Source organism: Heloderma suspectum, chromosome 1 (genome assembly GCF_057233095.1).
Source record: "Heloderma suspectum isolate Gila_16-S chromosome 1, 16-S_ref, whole genome shotgun sequence".
Lineage (NCBI taxonomy): Eukaryota > Metazoa > Chordata > Lepidosauria > Squamata > Helodermatidae > Heloderma > Heloderma suspectum.
In genome coordinates, this window is record NC_139458.1 from 393021317 (window position 1) to 393045065 (window position 23749).

Consider the following 23749-nt stretch of genomic DNA (forward strand, 5'->3'; position numbering starts at 1 on the left):
GTCTCCAGGTTTTTGAAGGTCTTTGGGTGAGACCTCCTCAATGGGCCCCTCCTTCACCGAGTCTACTTTCTCACTGCCATTGTCACTAGTTGCTATTGCTCTCATCCTCTTTCTCATCATTGCTGTTACCCCTTGCTTCTTGACAGATGGAATGCCAGAAAGCAAATAGGCAATTGAATTTGTGTTTCAAATAAGCAGAGTTCAAACTCTTAGCAGCTATCTTGACAAACAGGACCCTGAGGCAAGTACAGAGAAGCTGTTAGCTGCCAGTATATGCATCCAAGAGAGGGGAAGACTGGGGATCACTGCCAGCTCCAGGATTTGTGGGCCCTTGGGCAAGACCCCTTCAATGGGCTCCCTGTCTCATAGAGTGTATCTTCTCATTGCATTGTCACCAGTAGCCATTGCTCCTCTTTCTCATCATTGCTAACGCTTGCTTGACAGGCAGACAGCCAGTGAGCAAGTAGGCAGTAGCATCTACTGCTCCTCTTTCTCACCATTACCATTGTCTGCGGCAGTGAGTGGCAGGTGAATAAGGCGGTTACAGTAGGAAGAGGAACAACTCCAGGGGGCTCTTGCCAGTGGGCCTTTGCTGGTTTGAGGGCCTTCAGCAAGTACCCAACCGTGCCTACCCTTGACACTGGCCCTGAAGGCACATTTGGTGGGAACATGGGAGAGAGCATTCTCCATGGCTGTGCCTATGTTGTGGAGCTCTGCTGAGGGAGATTAATTTGGCATCTCTGTTGTCTCTTAAAGACACATCTATTTCAGCAGGCATTGTTGGAGTTGTCTGGCTCATTATTATCAGTATTTTATCTGCACCTTTGTCTGCACTTAGCTGTGTGTGTTTGTAATGTTTTTTTAATTGGAATGTTATGAATATTGTTTATTATGTTTTATATTTTAATCCAGGTTGGTTGGAAAGGTGGCACATAAATCAACTTAAATAAATAAAATGTTGAGGTGAAAAATGCAGGGCAAAAAAATTGTTTCAATGGGATACCTTGGAAGAAAGCAGCAGCAGCAGAGGGCAGCAGCTTTAAAGACCAGGGGAAGGGGCAAACGTGGACTATCTGCTCCTTCTTAGCTGCTGTTCTCTTTTATTTCTTTTATATTCTTTTAAACTGTTGTGTATTTTATATCTTAATATTTTAACATGTGCCTGGGAGGACTATTGGGCAACTCAGGGGGTGGGGGAGGTGCCACCATAACTGTGGTCACGGGCAGGGGGAGGTATGGCGTTGGGGGATTAACAGGCCAGCTGAGGAGAAGAGGGGCTAGACACCTTACAGCTGTCCTCTCTTCTGGTTCTTCCCCCAACCTGATGGTTCCTGGCAGCCTTACCAGTCTGCCCTCGGGTCTGGTGGTGCTGCTGCTGAATGCCAGGTCGGCCCAAAATAAGACCTCCCTCATCCATGATTTGATTGTGGATGAGGGGGCTGACCTGGCATGTATTACTGAGACCTGGGTGGGGGAACTGGGAGGGGTCACTCTCTCCCAGCTGTGCCCTCCTGGGTACTCGGTGCAGCACCAACACCGACTTGAGGGTCGGGGAGGGGGGGTTGCCGTGGTCTATAGGAATTCAATCTCCCTCTCCAGGCTTCCTGCTCATTCGAGTGCAGATCTTGAGTGTCTGTACCTTGTGTTGGGTACCCGGGACAGATTAGGGATTCTGTTGGTGTACCGCCCACCCTGCTGCCCATCGGACTCCCTGCCTGAGCTGACGGAGGTGGTCTCGGACTTGGTGTTGAGGACCCCCAGGATGATGGTCCTGGGGGATCTCAACTTCCATGCCGAGGCCGCTGTATCCGGGGTGGCTCAGGACTTCATGGCCGCCATGACAACCATGGGGCTGTCCCAACATGTCATCGGCCCAACGCATATAAAAGGACACACACTTGATCTGGTTTTCTCGACTGGGCAGGAGGACGGTGATCTGAAAGTGGAGGAATTAACATCTGTCCCTTTGTCATGGTCAGATCACTTCCTGCTGAGGTTTAGACTCTTGGCGGCCTTTCCCCTCTACAAGGGTGGGGGACCTATTAAAATGGTCCACCCCCGGAGATTAATGGATTCCGATGGATTCCAGAGGGCTCTGGGGGATTTTCCTGCTGGTATGGCTGGTGCTCCTGTCGAAGCCCAGGTCGCTCTGTGGAATGCAGAGATGACTCGGGCGGTTGACACGATCGCACCCAAGCGCCCTCTCCCTCTGAGCAGAGCCCGGCCAGCTCCTTGGTATACACCTGAGCTGAGGGCAATGAAGCAAGAGGGGAGATGGCTAGAACGCAGGTGGAGGAAAACTTGTGCTGAGTCTGACCGAACACAGGTAAGAGCCCACTATCAAGCCTACTCTGTGGCGGTGAGGGTGGCAAAGAGGCAGTTCTTTTCCACCAGCATTGCATCTTCTCAGTGTCGTCCGGCGGAGCTTTTCCGAGTGGTTCGCGGCCTGTTACATTCTGGGCCAGGGAGAGAGACGGTGGAACCCTCGGTAGCACGCTGTGACGAGTTTGCGCGGCACTTTGAGGATAAAGTCACTCAGATTCGTCATGAATTGGACACCACCATTAATGCAGTTCCATTGGTAGAGGCATTCAGAGCACCGTCTGGTCCAGTTTTATTGGATGAGTTTCAGTTACTGAGGCCTGAGGATGCGGACAAGGTGCTTGGCCAAGTCCGATCCACCACTTGTGTGCTTGACCCTTGCCCTTCATGGCTTATTAAATCAAACAAGGAGGGGTTGTCCGGCTGGGTCCAGGAGGTTGTAAATTCCTCCTTGAGAGAGGGAGTGGTGCCTGCTGCTTTAAAAGAGGCAGTAATTAGACCACTCCTGAAAAAGCCTAACCTGGACCCAGAGGATGTTAACAATTATAGGCCAGTGGCCAACATCCCCTTCCTGGGCAAGGTGCTTGAGCGGGTGGTTGTAGGACAGCTCCAGGCACTCTTGAATGAAACGGATTATCTAGATCCATTTCAATCGGGCTTCAGGCCTGGTTTTGGAACAGAAACTGCCTTGGTCGCCCTGTGGGATGACCTCTGCCGGGAGAGGGACAGGGGGAGTGCGACCCTGTTGATTCTCCTGGACCTCTCAGCGGCTTTTGATACCATCGACCATGGTATCCTTCTGGATAGGTTGTCTGGGTTGGGAGTTGGAGGCACTGCACTACAGTGGTTCCGCTCCTACTTGGATGGCCGATTCCAGAAGGTGGTGCTGGGGGACTATTGCTCTGTGTCATGGCAATTGTGCCATGGGGTTCCACAGGGCTCTATTTTATCCCCCATGCTGTTTAACATCTACATGAAACCGCTGGGGGAGGTTATCCAGAGGTATGGGCTGAGGTGCCATCAATATGCGGATGATACCCAGCTCTACCTCACTTTCTCATCAAAACCAGGTGAGGCAGTGGCTGTGCTGAATCAGTGCCTGGGCATGGTAATGGACTGGATGAGGGCTAATAAACTGAAACGCAATCCAGACAAGACGGAGGTACTGTTAGTGGGTGGTTCGTCTGCCCGGCTAGGTGATATTCAACCTGTTCTGGAGGGGGTTGCACTCCCCCTAAAGGATCAGGTTCGTAGTTTGGGGGTGCTCTTGGATCCTCAACTGTTACTTGAGGCACAGGTGAACTCAGTGGCACGGAGCACTTTTTATCAGCTTAGGCTGGTATACCAACTATGCCCTTATCTGGACAGAGATAGCCTAGCTACAGTTATCCATGCTCTGATGACTTCTCGTCTGGATTACTGCAATGCGTTATACGTGGGGCTGCCTTTGAAAACGGTCTGGAAACTTCAGCTGGTCCAAAATAGGGCAGCAAGATTGTTAACAGGGACTGGCCTGCGAGCTCATATTACGCCAGTACTTTTCCAGCTGCACTGGCTGCCAGTCCATTTCCGGGCCCGATTCAAAGTGCTGGTGTTAACATTCAAAGCCCTTAACCGCTTGGGGCCAGGTTACCTGAAGGATCGCCTCCTCCCATATGTGCCTGCCTGGACCTTAAGATCATCATCAGCAGCCCTTCTCCATGAGCCCCTGCCAAAGGAAGTGAGGCGGGTGGCTACTAGGAGGAGGGCTTTTTCTGCTGTGGCACCCCGGCTCTGGAATGAGCTCCCTAGTGAGGTTCGCCTGGCGCCTACATTGTACTCCTTTCGGCGCCAGGTGAAGACCTTTTTATTTTCCCAGGCATTTTAGCTTTCTAAATTTTTATCTTTGCTGTTTTAAATCTGTATTTTAAACTCCTGTACTGCTGCTAGGTTTTATTGTGGTTGTATTGTTATATTGTGGTTTTAATGTTCTATATATTTTAAATTGTTTTATTGTGTGTTGTTTGGTTTTAGTTTTTGTGAACCGCCCAGAGAGCTTCGGCTATTGGGCGGTATAGAAATGAAATAAATAAATAAATAAAGGGGAAGATTATTCCAAGAACTGGGATCAAAATGCACTCACGAACAGTTATATATTATAGTGTAAACATTCCTGGTAAAAATTATTTTAGGGCGCAATCCTATGCCGGCTAGTCAGCAGCTAGAGAGCCATGGGGTAGGTCAGTTTCCAGGAACCGACCCTGGACCCTCCGCTCTGAGGTCGATTCCTGGATAATGGACCCCCTCCCACGCTGCCTCGTAGGCAGCGCGGATTGGCCCCACGCTCCGCACTCATCAAAGCAGTGCGGAGCAGCAAAAATGAGGCATTCCTGGGGGCGGGGAGGTCGGAAATGCCGGTACGACACATTCTGTGTTGTCCGGCCACCGCTTCCCGTGCTCTGAGGTCCTGTGGCTAGACAGCCAAAATTGGCTGTAAAGACATGAAAGCAGGGCGGGGGAAGCGAGGAGGAGATCCACTCCTCACTACTCCTCCCACCCTGCACTGGATAGGTGGTCGCCTCCAGGCTCAAAGGTGACTGTAGATCCAGATAGGATTCCTCCGAGTGCAATCCTAATCCCGGGATCCACTGGAGGGAGCTCCACCAGCGTATGTGTGTGTGGGATGTCCACCGGGCAGCCCCCAGTACACCCTCAAAACTTTCTGAAGGTGCGGATCTACTGCCACCAGTTTTCCCACTGGTGATAGGCCTCCAAACAGAGCATTCCAGGGGGCAAAGTTGGCCATGAAACTGCTGGATTCAAGGTCCCTTTGTTTCCCTGAGGGCCCACGGATTGGGCCCCTCACCTAAGCCAAGCTGGAGCTGGTGCAGGTGGCAGGGAAAATTAAAAACAAGGATCCACTGGAGAAGTAAAAATATGAGACCAGTCCCCGCCCTGCTCCTTCTCATTGCTTGCTCTGACTGGCAGGGCTTTGGAAGTCAGAGAGTATTCATCTCCCTCCTGCTTCTGTCACCATGCGCTACCTTATATCAACCATATTTTAAAATCAAGACCAGGATTTTGTCTAGAGCAAGCTAATATAGCTCTGTTGAAATCAAGGGAGCTTTGTGGATGTACATCAAGCACAGATCTAACCTTATGTACAGCTGTAAGAGTGCATGAGTCTTTTTATTTTACCTGGTTTCTTTGTTGCCATTTTTCCGGCACAGCATTTGAGCACTTGGGGCATATATGCATGCCATAAAGGAGTGCTTACATAGAAGAAGAAATGTATTCTCTTTCTAGTGTAGTTACTCTTAAATGATTAGTACTCTTCAACCTTGCTCTTATGAAGGCTAAAAAATAAAACACCATTTCTATAGATGGTTAAATGTTTAGGCTGGAGAAATAACTCTGCAAGAAATAATACAGAAGAAGTCAGCAGGGTCTTATACTTGAAGAATAAACATGTCATCATTATTTTTAATGAAAATGCAGTATAAGTTGGGAAATAAAGCAAACAAAGCAAATCTCATCAGGATAGGGTTTGGCCCCAATTTTTCATGAGAGAAGTTGAAGAAACCGAAATACACTATAATTTATTCTTGGCCTAAAATTAGTCTTTGGTCAAGCCTGTGATCCAGCCACAATAATCTGATGCTTTTAGAACACTTATGCCAGTCTTCAAGGAAGACGCCTTTCTGGTCCTCGTTTTCCTAATTTTATACAGCTGTCATGATGTGAGTTTACTTGGGACTAAGCCCTATTGAATTCAGCTGGAGTTATTTCCAAGAAGGCAGATATGGGATTAGGCAGCAAGCCAGAGTACTTGGATACAACCAGATATATACCCCAATCTAGGATGTTTACTTGAAAGTAAGATCCCACTGAACTCAGTGGAGCTTACACTCATACATATGTGTGGATTGCCAGCGGTGACCCTAAGGCTGCAGTCCTATACCCACTTACTTGGGAGCAAGCCCCTCTGAAGTAAATGGAACTTACTTCTGAGTAGACATGTATAGGACGGCTCTGTAAGGCTAGCTGGGGCATCTTGGGAGTTGTAGGCCTTTTTTCTGTCTAAACAGACATAGGATTGCGCCTTAAATAAACGTATTTGGATTAAGTTCCATTGAATAATTGAGACTTCCAAGCAAATGTGTTCAGTATTTGTGTTAGCATAGCCTATCATCCAGCATCCTATCATAAGCATGAAGCAATCTGTACATTCATACAGAGGGAGCATGCTAAGAATTCGTCCAGAAACATAACGTTAATGCCAACTGACTGAAATACAAGATGAATGACAAGCAGGTAAGCAGAGAAACAATCAGAACATTTAAAATCATAAAGAATTCAAGGCAGGTCGGCTGTAGAAAAGGACTGAATAGTAACCAGAGGCTTGAGCAGTAATATATGCAGTCCACGTGTCCTTAGTAACCCACAGGGCATGCAGCTGCTAATAAAAGCGGGAAGGTGTGCAGAGGGCTAAGCAGAGAGGACCAGAGATGTGCTTTCTAAAGGGAGCCATGTCCATAGCGGTGCGATAACGACGCACAAAAACGGCTTACTCCGGAGTAGTCCCTTCGCTTGCGGATTGCAGCCTATTTATGTTTAGGCGGAGAGAGAAGTCCTACAACTCCCAGCATCCCCCCAGCCACCATGGCTGGACTTTTCTTTCCGCGCCCGTAAGCGTGTTGCGGGCCGCGACCGCCGCGTACAAAAGAAGTCTGGGTGGGGAAGGTGACTGGCGCGGCCCACGCCTAGGTGCGCAACGAAGGAGCCACGCGAGCGGTCAGCAGGGGTCGCCAGGGAGCATGCGCTCACCACGGCGGTGGCGTCCGCCCTGCTCCCCAGTTGGTCGAGTCCACGTCTCTACGCTACCCCCCCCCCCCGTTACAACCCGCATGGAATGCACAGGGAATGCAGACCAGCGAAGTGGGCGTGGCTTTCCGCGCTCCACCCCTTGGCGTCCCCCTGCGTGCGTGCCTGCCTGCCTGCCTGCCGCCGCGCCCCCTTCCTTTCCCCCTCTGCGAGCCGGTGTCTCGAGCAAGCCGCTCGCGCGTTGCTCGCCGCCGCCGCCGCCGCGTTCCCGACTCTCCCACCTTCTCTTGTTCTCTCCTTCTCTCCCTCCCTCCCTCGCGCCAGCCTCGCGGCGCCTCAACTGTCGGTTTGTTCCTCCCTCCCCCTCCCCTATGCTCTTCCCTCCCTCCCTCCCTCGACTCCCCGCTGTGGTCGGGGTGGGCCAAGCAGCCAAGTCGGCGGGCGCAGGCAGGGCAGGCGAGTCCGTCTGAGGGGTTGCCAAGGCAGGGACTGGCTGGCTGGCTGGCCGGCTGGCGCCCGCGGGGGACACCCCTTCCGCCTTCTTCCTTTCCCACTCGACGCCTGTTGAGGACAACCCGGCCGGCTCCTGAGGAGAGAAGAGCGGGGAGCGGGGGGAAAACGCCCCCCCGGACCTTGGGCAGCAACATGAGGTGAGGACGGGCGGCTCTTACACTCACTTCTCCCCCGCCCCTCGAAGGAGGGGAACCATTATGGAGGAGGGGAAGGGGGCCTTGCTGAGGCGGTCTGTGCGTCTGTCCATGGGGGGAGGCTGAGACGGAGGGCGGGGGGAATAAAAGGCTTTCGAAATGGAGAATGGGGGAGCTCTGCGCGGGGGGGGTTGGAAAGGGTCCCCGTCAGAACGAAGTGAGGGCTGCGAGGGGGAAGCCCCGCCGGGGTGGGGGAAAGGGGGGGCCCTAGCAGGGGAGCCGCGGGCGGGATCTGGAAAGCGTCGGTAGGTTTGGAGGGAAAGAGCTGCGGCGAAAAACGCGAGGGGGGGTCGTGTGTGTGTGTCCCCACGGCCTCGACACGCATTTCTCTCTCCTTTTCGCACCCCTCCCTCCTGCCACTGCGTTGAATTCTTGCGTTGAATTACCGCTGTGTTAGTCTGATGTTCTTTTTTCTTCTCCCCACTCCCCCCATTGTTCCTTTCTCTAGAAAGTGGGGGAAGTTGGGGTGTGTGTGTGTGTGTGTGTTTGCCGGTAGGGGAAAAGAAAAGGGATTGCGCTGATGGTGTGTCCATAGGGAAACTAATGGCTCATCTGGCGTGTAAAGCTTTTGTTGCAAACAGGGGTTGGGGAAGAGGTTTTGGGGTTGCGCAGAGGGGGAGGGGGGAGAGGTGAGACCACTTCTTTTAGAGGGGTGAAAGTCAGCATAATTTGGGGGTGGGGGGGAGCACGTTCGGAGCAAGAAGGAAGAGGACGGGACAGGCCAGGCTATTTTCAATGTCCTTTATTCGCGTTTGAAACAAGACATGGAATCACCTAGGTGTTAGCCACCGCTACAGAATTCAAGGCGGAGAAGTGAAAAGCGCTTCTCTCTCTCTCTCTGACCGGTGCGTGTTGCATTGCAGCAGCCCCTGCTGGGTTTTCCTTTGTGTAATCGATAAATAGGAGAAAATCACACACAGGCACATAACACCTCAGCAACAAGGAATATGTATTTATATTTAGGATTTTAAAAGGGGTTTTGTGTTTTCATGTCAGTACTGAAACAGGTATCCTCCTTCCCCTCCATAGCTAACCCTTGAGGGGTTCCTTTCATTTGGAAAGTGTTTTTTGTATTTCTGTATTTTGCATTCAGTAACCACCTCTCTGCTTTGCCGCAATATTTAGAAATGGGACTTAGTAGACTCTTCACCAGGCTCTGGGGAAGTCTGTCCTTTTAAGTTAAACTATGGGGGTTGGGACTAAATTACCCTCCCCCCAAATACTTGCATTGTATTTGAATTTCCTTTGTGTTAAAGATTAATGACCAACAGTTGCCAAGCTCTTTAGAATGTAATACAATAAGATTCACATGATATGGCCCTCCACTGCTTTTAGAGAGACAAAATGTAAAGTAACTTAACCAGGAATTTAAGTACTTTTTTTTACTAAACTTTTTTTCAGAAGAATATGTTTTCCAGTGGGAAGTTGTGCAATCTTTGAAGTTTGTATCCACAAGGTGTTCAGTTACTTCACATGATTCTTACTTTGTCTGTTTACAACATCTCTGATTCTGTTTATAGTCGTTATCCATTGGCTGTTCTGTGTGTGGGTATATAAATACATTTTCCAAGTCCTTTGTATCTTGAAGAAACTAGCTATCCCTATATTAGTTGGAAAATATCAGATATTTGTATGGTCTAACTGGAATTGAACAGATGTCTTTATATGTTTGATATTAAACACATTTCAGTCAGTCTATTTGGGATTACATAGTTTGACAAAGTACATAGAAGTGTGCCTGAAATCTTCCATTTCCTTTCTAGTACTGTATGTGCCTATGCCTAGATGCTACAAAAATTGTTTTAGGAGCTTGTATTGCTTGTGCATATGTCATTGTGTGGACACTGAATCCCCTTTAAAAGGGGATTGTAGGGTATGGCTTTATAATGAGTTGAACACATGACAAAAATGTATTAACGTGTTCCAGCGCTGGTGTTGACAGGCTACCATGTATTTAAACATATGTCAGCTCATTGAAGTAAGCTGTATTTGTGGCAAACATAACTTCAGAAGTTATCACATTAGTACCAAATGGGCATCTCTTGATTTATCAATCAGCTATTCTACTCTGCATACTTCTTTAGTACGTTGTACTTTGTTTTGTTAAGCTTTGATCTGTTAATAGGATGTCGATTCTTTTTTTAACCAGTTTCAAGGTTACTAATTGGTGTGAAAGGTGTAGCTAAACAATTACATGTCAAGGAAGGAGGCTAGTTTGTTGTAATTTAAAATATATATCTTTTAAAACCCCAGGTATTCAATCTATTGGTTAAGTTATTCTTAAGTTTATCCTAGTCCCGACAAAACTCTACTACTCTAATGGCTGAAGTCTAAGTTGTAGCTTTAAGTAGTATTGCTGGTTCATAATGGATTGGTGATATAATAGGTTTGTAATCACATGTGCCACTTTTCCTACTTGACAGGAAAAAATACTGTCTTGTAATGTTAAGTTAAATTTCATTTTTTCATGATATAATGAGTTCATATATAACAGAATAAGAATATCTGTTAAAACACTGATTCTGTTAGTTTTTGTGACAACATGCACTTTGTGATTATATGATCGTATTAAACTAGTGTTGTGAATTCACAGAATTTCCACTTCTATCCTCTTATTCAATGCAAGTGTGTTATGTAGCCACTTTGGTTGTTCTCTGTTAGGACTGCAAGGCACCATGAAAACCAGGACAAGAGGATTCCTATTTCTCATTCTCTTCACATTGCTTTGGTATGATAAGTTTGTGAAGGCAGCAAGCAAATGCAAGAAGAATACACATAACCTCTCTTTACTTCCCTATTGCTTGTTTACGATCCTGAGCAAGTGGAGGGAAGGCAGGAGATGCTATGTACTTCCCAGTTGCCTCTTGTTAGATTGCTGTAGACATACATGCAAGTGGGCCAGACATGTGGGCTAGGGAGTGTGATTATTTGATATCGCTCCCCCCCACTTCCTTACTGAATTTTAAATTGTGTGATGTGTTGGGTGGACTCCTTATCTTTCTGTGTGGTAAAGCATGAATCTCCTGAGTGGCGTTGATCCAAATATGAATATACACAAACAAGGAGCTAGATAATGCAGATGATATATCACTGGTATTTTAAATTCTGTTCCTTAGGAACAGTTATTGTTGCTGCCTCTCATAATGACTATGTCTAATGTTGGTGATATTCAATACCTCTCAATACTCGAGGCTTCTGAATAGGAACAGGTGCCACAAAGAAATGGGATAACATATTTATGTCACATCTGAAGTATTTGTAGACCAGTCTGTATGAATGGCTGCTTTCTTGGTTTTAGTGACCTTAGTGAAGAAGTGCTGTAGCTATTTGTGAACTTCTGCACAGGCTGGAAGATTGGTAGTACCAATTTAATCTTGTAGTGTCTTTTTGTAATCTAGATTTTATAAATTTCATTAAGCTTTGAATTTAGGCAGCTCTGAGGCTGTACAGAAGATGAACATTTCCATCATAAAAAAGCATTTCATCACCAAACCTGGTTACAGAGCCTCTGTATTGCTTCTTTTGTGCTTGGGTTCATTAAGTTGCGGTGCTTGAATGTACTTTATAATGGGGACATCCAGAAATAGGAATACACAGCCAGGGGTTTTCATAGCTTTGCCAATTGAAGCATCTTAAAACTAAAGCTGCTAAAACTGTTCATGTTGAGTCACAATTGCTTTCTGAAACTAACAAGGTGTTTTACCTTTTTCCTAACTAGACACTATATTGCTACTTCCATAAAATCAGGGTAGGATTTTCTTGTGTAATACTCCATTGCAGTATTGTGGAACCTTTATGGGTGAAGAACTTTAAGTTTTCCTATGTTTCTTTTGAGATGATAAAGAGCGCTACTGTCTACTACTTACATAGCATTTCTGACATCACTTTTTAAATATTCAATTCCCTGCATATGTGTTCAACCAATATGAAATGTTTTCTGTATGCTAAATGGAAAATGGAAATTACAATTTTTTTGCTAATATGTAAATATGTAATCAGATAAATTGCTTTTGATACTATCTTAGTACATGATATTTCAGAAATAGAAAATGATTAGTTTGAGTTGAACATTGTAAATTAAACCAGCATTTGAACATTAAGCCTTTTGAAATTAAACCTTTAGAATATACATATTCTGAATGTAAAAATCTCAGTTTCCCGGGATTATTACTTCAAACCTGTCTCTTCAGTTACTCTAGAACAATCTGATATTCTGCTTAAGACATCAACATGCTAAAAGTCCCATGGTATTTTACATATACACCTTGCATGTGTGTTCATACATTGTCATCAAGGCTTAATGAGGCCTAGGATGTGAAAAAGTAAAAAAAGTCCCTGTTAGATAGTGGCAACCAAACAAACCAATAGAACATGTAATTCATTGGGAACATTGTATCTGTGATCTGTAGTTATCTCATATGGAGTAAAGCAAGTAGTAACTCAGCTTAGGGAAATGTCAGTTAATATTACTAACCGTTGGGACTATTTTTCAACTCCTCGTTTGGGATTGTCATGCTGTCTACATAATAGCTCAAGCTGGTTGTTAATGAACAAGGATGTTGTGTTAAAGGCAAGGATGTTCTCTCTGTTTTCCCATACTAATGATGGGGTGAATGGTTAGCCATGTGTGAAGCCAGTGCAGACTTGCATCTCTTGGACACAATTGTAGTCAAAATGTTTGACCCGTGAGTCCTGAAATGGCTTTGTACATAACCTGTCCGGTGTATTAAATATGAATGTCTCTGTGCCCATGCCATTTTCAGCAATAGCTCTCCACTTAGGTATTCTTCAGTTTCCAGGGAAAGAGTACCTTCACACCTTTCAAAAGCAAAAAGTCTGCCATTCGGTAGCCAGTGATATGTGTAGGATAAGAATACTTGTCTAGGCAACAGTTTAGTCCACCTATCCCGCGGGGTACTGCCTTCTTTGCCTCACAGTGGTTGTACAAAGCCTGAGGAAGATGTCTTTTTCAGCCAAGCTTTCTGAGATCCTTTTAAGTTAAGATGATGTATATTGAATTGAGATTTTCTACATGAAAAACCTTTTACCAATGAACATTTGTCCCACCTTTTTAGGAGAGTATGTTACTTTTATGTTACATGACTGAAACTGCAAATTCAAGCTTTTGTCAGGTTGACATCGGCTCTGTCAGATACAAAATCAAACCATGGTTTTATCACTACATGAATTACCCCCAGGATCAAACTGTGGTTTCCAGTTCTGGTTCCCAGGCGAACAGAAATTATAGTTTGTTAGTTCAGACGTAGTGGAGTGATGTCTGAACCAAGCTCTGACAATTTTCATTGCTATGGCGACTGGGCTACCATCCTCTAGTGAGCATTATGAATAACATGTGTTCTTCTGAAGCTTGAAGCTACAAAGTTGGGCAGGGATCATCCAGCAATTTCCTAATGATCCCCTCATCTTCCCCAGCTCCAAGCTTAGAAAGCAGGATTGGGGGTTGTTTTGGTGACTGCATGGCTGAGGTAGCCAGAGCATCTCCATCATGCAGAGACAGATTTGCAACCCCCCCCCCCTTTCCTGTTCTGAAGCAGGAAAGGGAGGCGGGAGGAGAGCTTCCTTTGCTGCTCCATAGAGGCATTGGGCATCTCCACATAGCAATGGTTAAAGCTCTCTTGCTCTGCATCACCCTTTCAAGCAGGAAACGGGTGGGGGGGAAAGGGGGAGGCAAAGGAGCTTCCTTGGCTGCTCCTGTGGGAGGGATAGGGGCAATAACCTGGTGACTGCAATTTGGGCTGGCAGCCAGAACTTGTAGACCTTGAGGCCAAGCCTGGGGCTCGGGTCAGACATAAGGCCAAACCATGGTTAATGAAGTTTAACTAAACATGTAGTATGATTGAATTGATGAACTGTAGTTTGCAATGGGCCAGCATACTAGAATCTGAAAACGTGGCTTGAAGAGGCCATGCTGACAGTGGTTTAAGCATAATGTTTGAATTGATAAATTATAGTTAGGGCCATTCTACTACTTCCCAATACTGCTGTAGCATGGAGATGAGGACCGAAAAAGCAGGCAAGCAACTCTAAGCCATGGTTAGTGTAATTATTTGATACCTAACTCAAACCATACTTTGTTTTCTGAACTGCATTTAGCACAAACCATGGTTTTGTGTGAAATCTGGATTGAGCCATAGCATGTGTTCTACAGCAGTATTCAGGTAATAGCACAGACTGAATCATCAAGCCTAGTCTTGCTGCTCTGAAGCTATGCAAAAATGAATGTTTTTTAAAGGTGTCTGCATGCATGTGCACATATGTTGAAGGACAGTGGGCAAGGGGGAAAGATGCTGAAAACAGTGTTCAAGACCATGAAAGGCCATGAACTTTTGGGTGGAAGTGTTTCTCCATGACATGGCAATCAGCTTTGCTCAATCATCCTTCTTGCTTCTGCAACGTTCCATGCACTTGGTCGACAATCTATCATGCCTAATTCTGTACAGGATTGTGACCCTTGTCTTCACCTAGGCAATCTTGGTTCGTGTCCTTGGGAATTTTATTGCCCTGGGAATTTTATTGGAGAGCAGAGTATAAACCTCAAATATATATTTGAGTAGCCAAACAAAAACCTGATAAATTCACAATTGCTCCCCCCTCTGTCCCTAAAAAGATATAACTCTGTAGTACAAAAAGCATATGGACTGATTTTGGAGGGATTACTCTCTGGTATAAATACTTTATTTAGGGAGCAATCCTATCAAGATCCACAGTTGCCTCCGACCCCAGGGGCAACCACCTATCCAGTGCAGGGTGGGAGGAGTGGTGAGGAGCAGATCCCCTCCTTCCTCCCCCAGCCCTGCTTTTGCAGCTAGACAGCCGATTTTGGCTGTCTAGCTGCGGGACCCTGGAGTGTGGGAAGCGGTGGCTGGACAACACACATGATGTGTCATACCAGATTTCCAACTTCCCTGCCCTGGCCTGCCTCCGGGAACACCCCTGGGAACACCCTGTTTTTGCTACTCCACGCTGCTCTTATGAGCGCAGAGCTGATCCGCACTGCATCTGAGGCAGTGCAAGAAGGGGTGGGGGTCAGTTCTCCGGGAACTGACCTCTGAGCACAGGCTCTGAGGTCAGGTCCCAGGAACCAACCTATCCTAGGGCCGTCTAGCCGCTGACTAGCGGCCATAGGATTGCGCGCTTAGTTGCAAACCAACATTCTTAACTATTACAGCAAGCAACTGATTAGTAATCACTCTTGTTCAGGAAATACATGAATTGCAGGGTGGGAAACGTGATTTAAATTGGCTATTTAAATTTCTTTTTGGAGGGTGGGATGATTATCATGGTTTAAACTCAGTGATTAAAATCAGTGCACTTTTAATCAGCCCACCCTGAAGGCAACTAGCTGTAGTAATAAAAATATTAATATTCTGTTAACTGGCAAATAGGCAAAGGCTCCTGAGGGTAAGAGTCTTATAACCATCTTGGATATCCATTTTGATATCTACTGTAATCTACATTAACCATAGCCTGACTGTTTTTTAAAAATTTATTTCTTTAAAAATCTCTGCTTAATTTTTTGAATGCATTATATTTACGGGGAGAGTACAGGGCATGTTGTCAAGTTCTTTTGTAATGCAGATAGGATTTCTTAAAACAAAACACAGCTCCAATGTTAAGGTTCTGGTCTCTAAGTACCTTCTTGCAATATTTCCAAAACTGCCTTGAAATGGAATTGTAGAGGAGACTAGTAATGCTGCTTCAGAGGAGGGAAAATCAGTGTGTAGTAGATGGGTAGAGATGTAAACGTTTCTGGAAATTTTGAAACCAGAAAAAATGAAAAATTTGGGGGTAAAATTGAAAAATATGCAGTACTGTTTTTTTAGTGCTTTTTAGAGATGGAATGTCACTTCATTATTTTAGGAACATAAAATGTATTATGGATAACATATTTGCTCATAAAGGCATTAAAATTAAAAACATTTAAAAGTGAACTCAGTAAATCTGTAATTGTCTGAATGAACTATTCTTTGAAATTTAATATACCAAACATGATAATTTTTTGAGCAAACCAAGTTATACATGATAAATTTTAGATTCCTATTTTCTGTCTGACAATAGGGAACATCTTCAAGAAGTCCTTGAAATATCTAAATTATCCTAGAAGCCAGAAGAAACAGGAAGAGTCGAAGGAAGAAAAAACTGGTGTACAGTATCTGTTCCTGTTTGTGAGGAATTGGTTGGAGTGATGTTTAGGGAAATCTGGTCCAAAGGAATAGCTATTAGGAATGGTAACCCAGCATATTTGATGTAAGAAACATTAACAAATCTCCACCTACTGTTTGAAGAGTGACATTTTATTTTCATTTGTAAATAATTCCCCTTAACAAACATCTTAATTTTTGTTCATTTTGAAAGGTTATTTCAAGGTGTACACCATAGGAAAGGCCTGGGCCATAGGAAACAGGCTATTGAGTTTCTTTTAGATATAAAGGATTTATCTTGGTGGCAATGGCTAAAGTTTTTATAGCTAAGGCAGCATTCCCAAATGGTGAGATCTAAGTGGGAACTTTATTAAAAACTCACAGTGAATTATTTTTTAAAAATAAAGAAATGTAGGTGGGATATGCACAGGATGTTCCATCAATATGGTGGCAGTGTTTCTCTCACATGTAGGCTTTTATTGACTGCTACAGCATCTAACCAGAACAATCCCAGAAACACAGGACTCTATAGAATGAAACCCAAACTGTCAAGAATGCAGTTTTTCATCACATATTGTGATATGGTGACTCTAGTCACATGTTGCAAAACTGGGCATGACTTGGATCATCCCTAAATGGCTATCAGTAAAAGATACATTAGATCAATAATTTTGAAAGGAATAGGAGAAAATAGTTATGCTGGGAATCTTACAGAGAGGATTAACAATTTATTGCCCCTTATGGTTTCAAAATTTCTGGATATTTCACATGTTTCTTCCTATAAAAGTCTTCCAATTACATAGTTTTAGAAGTTGTTTGTGGGGAGTAAAGGCTGGATAGCAATATGTGAACACCTTGTCTTAAAGATTTTATTCATCTTTCTAAAAGAAAATATTTCATAATCCAAAATGGGTCAGTTTTTCAGAAAAAAACAAGGGTTTTGGGGAAAAGCAGGACCCCCCCCCCCAAGGGCTCAACCCTACCCAATCTCTGAGGCTTCCAAGTTTCCTATTCCATGCCAGGCTGCTGCTGGTGGGAGGAGTGACAGGCTATTTTCACCTCTCCAACCTCCTTTTAAAAAACTTTTTTGCTCTAGGTGGGCCTCTTAACCTGTCTAGAGGAGCTGCACTGATGGGGTCAGGGCTGGAGAGAACAATAGGATTCAGAAAATCCCAGTCTCTTCCCTCCCAGAACACGCCCCTTTTGACCTCTACGAGGTCATCTGAAGTTGCTTTTACAACCACAGAAAGTGGGAGCTGCAGTTCTTTCTGCGGCGGCTATGTGAGGGAGGGGTGGGGGGAGGGATTGGATTGTGAAGTCCTCCTCCCAAAGTCGTAGCAGTGTCTATGGCTTCAGGAGGGGGAATTTGAAAATTTCTATGTCGCTGGGACACTTTCCCAGGTACCATAGGATTGTGCATTTTATCAGGGTAAATAAAAACTTAAAAAAAAACTTTTTAATTTAAGTCAATTTTTAATTTTTTTAAAAAAGCATCATAAATAAAATATTAATTTTCTTGCTAACTTAAAAATAACATTGCTACAATTAAATCTCATAAACATGCTAAACGTATACTTACACTCTCATAAAAATGAAGTTTGTTGTTCAGTCGTTAAGTCGTGTCCGACTCTTTGTGACCCCATGGACCATAGTATGGCAGGCCTTCCTGTCCTCCGCTCTCTCCTGGAGCGTGCTGAAGTTCATATTCATGCATCGGTGGTGCTATCTAGCCATCTCATCCTCTGCCATCCCCTCCTTCTTTTGCCTTCAATCTTTCCCAGCATCAGGGTCTTTTCCAGAGAGTTTTCTCTTCGCATTAGGTGGCCAAAATATTTGAGCTTCAGTTTCAGTATCTGTCCTTCCAATGAGCACTCAGGGTTGATTTCCTTTAGGATGGACTGATTTGACCTCCTTGCAGTCCAGGGGACTCGTAAGAGTCTTCTCCAGCACCACAGTTCGAAAGCATCAGTTCTTCGGCACTCAGCCTTCCTTATAGTCCAGCTCTCACAGCCATACATTACTACTGGGAAAACCATAGCTTTGATTATGCGGACCTTTGTCGGCAAGGTGATGTCTCTGCTTCTTACTATGCTGTCTAGGTTTGCCATAGCTTTCCACCGAAGGAGCAAGCGTCTTTTAATTTCATGGCTACAGTCACCATCTGCAGTGATCTTGGAGCCCAAGAAAGTAAAATCTGTCACTGCTTCCATTTCTTCCCCTTCCATATGCCAGGAAGTGATGGGGCCAGATGCCATGATCTTAGTTTTTTTAATGTTGGGTTTCAAACCAGCTTTTGCACTCTCCACTTTCACCCTCAACAAGAGGCTCTTTAGATCCTCTTCACTTTCTGCCATTAGGGTGGTATCGTCTGTGTATCTGAGGTTGTTGATAATTCTCCCGGCAATCTTAATTCCGACCTCTGATTCATCCAACCCGGCGTTTCTCATGATGTACTCTGCATATAAATTAAATAAGCAGGGTGACAGTATACAGCCTTGTCGTACTCCTTTCCCAATTTTGAACTAGTCGGTTGTTCCATGTCCGGTTCTTACTGTTGCTTCTTGACCCTCGTACAGGTTTCTCAGGAGACAGGTAAGGTGGTCTGGTACCCCCATCTCTTTAAGAATTTGCCACAGTTTGTTGTGACCCACACAATCAAAGGCTTTAGCGTAGTCAATGAAGCAGAAATAGACGTTTTTCTGGAATTCTCTTGCTTTCTCCATGATCCAGCGAATGTTGGCGATTTGATCTCTAGTTCTTCTGCCTCTTCGTAACCCAGCTTGTACTTCCGGTAGTTCTCGGTTCACATGCTGCTGAAGCCTAGCTTGTAGGATTTTGAGCATAACCTTGCTGGCATGTGAAATGAGCGCTATTGTGTGGTAGTTTGAACACTCTTTCGAATTGGAATGTAAACTGACCTTTTTCCAGTCTTGTGGCCGCTGTTGAGTGTTTTTCCCTACGTTCTTTAAGCCGAAATTTTGCAACAAGAAACAGCTCATGATCTGAGCCACAGTCAGCTCCAGGTCTTGTTTTTACTGACTGTATAGAGCTTCTCCATCTTTGGCTGCAAAGGACATAATCAATCTGATTTCGATATTGACCATCTGGTGATGTCCATGTGTAGAGTCATCTCTTGTGCTGTTGGAAAAGTGCGTTTGCTATAATCAGCGTGTTCTCTTCGCAAAAAACTATTGGCCTTTGTCCTGCTTCATTTTGTACACCAAAGCCATGCTTGCCTGTTATCCTGGTGATTTCTTGACTTCCTACTTTAGCATTCCAATCCCCTATGATGAAGAGAACATCTTTTTTTGGTGTTAGTTCTAGAAGGTGTTGTAGGTCTTCATAGAACTGATCAACCTCAGCTTCTTTGGCCTCAGTGGTTGGGGCATAGACTTGGATTACTGTGATGTTGAATGGTTTGCCTTGGATTCGTACTGAGATCATTCTGTCGTTTTTGAGATTGTACCCCAGTACTGCTTTTCCCACCCTTTTGTTGACTATGAGTGCTACTCCATTTCTTCTAAGGGATTCTTGCCCTCAGTAGTAAAAATAAAAATTAAAAAATGATGGTGTTTGTTAGTAATTGCCTGCCTATTGGCTCTTGCTTCTTGAAAGTCCTAGGGTTTCAGTTTCTCTGCCTGAAGTCTCATGTTAAAAGACACAGCTTAGAGAGGATTGTTGTTCTGTGCTTATGGGGTGGTGGAGTTGGGCCAAGCAAGGCAGAGGGGTTAGTTAAGACAGATAATATGGCAGGATGGATACAAATTGATGCTTTAAAAAATCCAAAAGGTTGGATTTTAAAAAATTTAAATTGAATGTTTCCACCAAGTAACTATCAAACACCGTCATGGGCCTTTTGTTTGCTACTTTGTTTTTTGTGAGGGCAAGGCTAGGCCCAGACAAAATGATGCAGAAAGGAACGATACTGGAAACAAAAAAGAGAAGACAGAATTGTCCAGTTTGCATCTTCATGTATTCTCATGCTAAGGGTGCAATCCTATACTCAATTACCTGGGAGTAGGCTACATTGAATTCAGTGGAACTTATTTCTGAGGAGACATATATAGGATTATCATATATATAGGAGAGCCAGTGTGGTGTAGTGGCAAGAGTGTTGGGCTGGGAGATCCGGGTTCCAGTCCCCACTCGGCCAGGGAAGCTCACTGGGTGACTTTGGGCCAGTCACACATTCTCAGCCCAACCTACCTCACAGGGTTGTTGTGAGGATAAAATGGAGAGGAGGAGGAAGCCGCCTTGGGTTCCTTGCAAGAGGAAAAAAGGCGGGATATAAGTGCAATAATAAATAAATAAATAAATAATAAATAAATGATCGACCTGATGTGGCAGGGAACCAAATGACATCAGAGGGTGGGGCCATGCCCTTTCATGTCATCCGGCCTGCAGAGGGCTGAGTGGGAGGTCATCCGGCTCCCCTAATTGGTTTCCCCACCCCTGGCATAATCTTTTATGGCCTGGAGTCCACTTTTATCAGATGTATGAAGTGTTATCCTGAGCACTATACATACATATACACATGGTTTTTGTGGGTGGGGTGGGGGAGAAAATAGTGAAGTCAGAGGGAAATGAAATGCAAAAAGTACAGACTGACAATTACATTATTAACAGTGGCTATTCACACAACAGTTGCTGGTAACACAAACATCTTGGCATTGGTAAGTTATTAACACATGTAGTGTGATAAATATATATATATATATATATATCCCGATTCAAGCTGCAGGAGATCTGATGAAATGGACTCCAGGCCAGGAAAGCATATGCCGTAATAAATTCATTTGTCTTTAAGGTGCCATAAGGCTCTTAATTTTTCCTGCAACAAACTAATATGGCTACCCCTCTGGAAATTGTTTTGAGGTTAGTTTAATCTCTGAAGGTGAAATCGCGTTAGCAAACTTCTAATATGACAGATGTCACCATTACTGACTTCAAGGTATTTCCCTTCCTCTCTTGGCTAATAAAAGCTAGTTGAGAAGGTATGATTGGGTGGGTTCAGGGAGTGATAAATGCTTCCCTGCGGGAAGGGGTGGTCCCTGCTGTCCTTAAGGAGGCAGTAGCCTGGCCACTCCTGAAGAAGTCCACTCTGGATCCAACAGTATTAGAGAACTCCCTCCGAGTTGCAAATACCCCTTTCTTAGGGAAGGTACTTGAGAGGGTTGTGGTGGAGTAACTACAGGCACTGCTGGAGGATACTGATTATATAGACCCATTCCAGTCTGGGTTTCGATCTGGTTATGGGACTGAATCAGCCTTGGTCACCCTGATGGCTGACCTTTATTGAGAGAGGGGTGGGGGAGTGCAACTTGTTAATTCTGCTTGATCTCTCAGTGGCTTTTGATACCATTGATGATGGTATCCTCCTGGATTGACTCTGTGGGATGGGTATCGGAGTCACTGTGTTACACTGGTTCCAGTCCTACCTACGGGGCCGATTTCAGAGAGTAACATTGGTGCCACAGGGCACTGTCTTGTCCCCAATGTTGTTTAACATCTATATGAAGCCGCTGGGAGTGGTCATTAGGGGATTTGGAGCTAAATGTCATCAGTATGCTGATGACACACAGCTCTATCTCCCCATGACATCTGAATCAGGAGAGGCTGTGCAAGTCCTGGATCAGTGTCTAAACTCAGTAATGGGCTGGATGAGGTCCAATAAACTGAAGCTGAATCCTGGCAAGACGGAAGCCCTGTGGGTGAGTGGTTCCTGAGTCTGGGAGATAGGTGCATTGCCTGTTCTGGATGGAGTTGCACTCACTCTGAACGATCAGGTTTATAGTTTGGGGGTACTCCTAGATCCATCACTCTCGCTGGACAGCCAAGTGGCCGCTGCGGCTTGGAGTGTCCTTTACCAGATTCGGCTGATTCGCCAGCTACGGCCTCTCCTGGACAGGGATAGCTTGGCCACAGTGGTACAGGCACTAGTAACCTTAAGACTGGATTACTGCAGCACGCTCTATGTGGGGCTGCTCTTTTGAGGCTGGTCCAGAAGCTGGAGCTATTGCAGAATGCAGCAGGTCGGCTGTTGTCGGGAGCTGCCCCTTTTCAGCATGTCACCCTGTTGAGGGAACTGCACTGGCTGCCTATTCGCTACTGGGCCAGGTTTAAGGTATCAGTACTAGTGTACAAAGCTCTAAACAATTTGGGACCAGGATACCTGAGAAAGTGCCTTCTTTTTTACCAACCTGCCCGGTCACTGAGGTCATCGGAGGGCTTGCTTCTGGTGGTTTTCTCCATGGTGACCACTTTATTTGATCTATTTGTTGATTTGGAGTAAAGGAACTTAAACAGCATTTAAAAGTTGTGCTTGGAAATGAAAATATTCAAGTACAAGCGCATGATTTCTTGGGAGGATATTGAATTTTTTCTTCTTGGAATAGGTGAACGTATTGGATTGCATCCAGCCCTGGTGCAAGGTCACTTGCTGCCTTAAGTAGGAGAAAACACACACTGCTGCATTGCGCCCCTTCCTACCACCACCGCCTTCCTGTTCACATGCCCTTCCCCATCGTGTCCCCTCCCCCAATATGTTTGCCTCTGCGTCGACCCTATGGAGAGCTACACCAAATGGTTGTTGTGTTTTCACAAGAGTTCACTCAGGCCTTACAAGAGCTGTCATGGTGGCAGCAAAAGTAAGGAGGCAATGAGGGAAACAAGAGGGCAGTTAGCTGCTCCAGAGAACCCTGCTGCCTGCTCTTTTGTTGTGGCAAATGCCAACAGTGGGAGAGCACCCCCCACTGCCCCCCCTAGCAGGGACAGAAGTAGTGGCGCAATTTTCCGCTCCTCCCACTCTACTGCCTGGTGCGGGTGCCTCCCCAATGTCATGGGAGGACAGGCCCTGGTTGCATCCAGCAGCGTCCTATTAATGGAAGCACCTTCAATACAGTGGAGGATCCTGCTAATGAAATGAATGTGGTGGGGAGGTGATTTTCACCAGTTCTCCAAACACTGACTGGGATGGGTGTCGTTGGGAGATGAAGATGCAGCGGAGTATCCTGGAAGAGGGCATGACTGGTTGGCTTGAACCCTGAACAGGAGCACTCCAAAGAACAGCATTTTGTTGCAGATCATTTCTTGCCACTCAATACATTAGAAATAACACTTTTGGTTGCAACACCCTGGCAGGTCTTAGATTCCATTTTATATAATCTGTATGCAGTCAGATACCAACAATACATAAATTCTCATGGTTTGATTTATATTGACACAACAAGATAATGCAGGCTTCTGGGGCCAAATAGATTTTCATTTTTTCTGTAATGTTGGACAATAGTCTCTGAGAACTACAATAATCTGTTACCAACTTCTCAGACTATAGTTGGCAAGTTCCCAGTTTTCCATTTTTGAAATCATATTTACTAAGATCATATGCATACTTGAGATGAAGTACTATAGAATTTGGTGAAACTTAGTTCTAAGTAAATATGCATAGGATTGCACTGTAAATATCTGACCTGAAAAATACTGCAAGTATGGTGGCCTACAATCTCACCGTATTGCGCATATATAGACGCATACCCATCTTAAATCTTTCTCTCCACTAATGCTGTTACCCATAGCAGAGGAATCCACAGAGATTAATTTCCAGATTATATTTCAATGCTGTGAAATGCCTGGGCCTAGATCCCATTTAAGATTATTCTAGGCAGGCAATACTGCATTTACATAAATCACCAAATTTAGGCTTCTGCTCAATACTGTAAATAGCAGAGTTCTATTGCATTTTTTTTGCAGAGTAAT

The 23749-nt window shown here is 45.0% G+C and overlaps 1 protein-coding gene across 2 annotated transcripts in view; it reads left to right on the forward strand.

Annotated features, from left to right (window-relative positions):
* The first annotated feature begins 7329 nt into the window (after positions 1-7329).
* Positions 7330-23749, forward strand: part of ENAH (ENAH actin regulator) — a 119873-nt gene continuing 103453 nt past the window's right edge. For both annotated transcript variants that reach the window (XM_084828662.1, XM_084828663.1), the window contains exon 1: positions 7330-7775. In XM_084828662.1, coding sequence (XP_084684788.1) covers positions 7771-7775 — 5 coding nt within the window. In that variant the 5' untranslated portion in view covers positions 7330-7770. The remainder of the gene's footprint in view (positions 7776-23749) is intronic.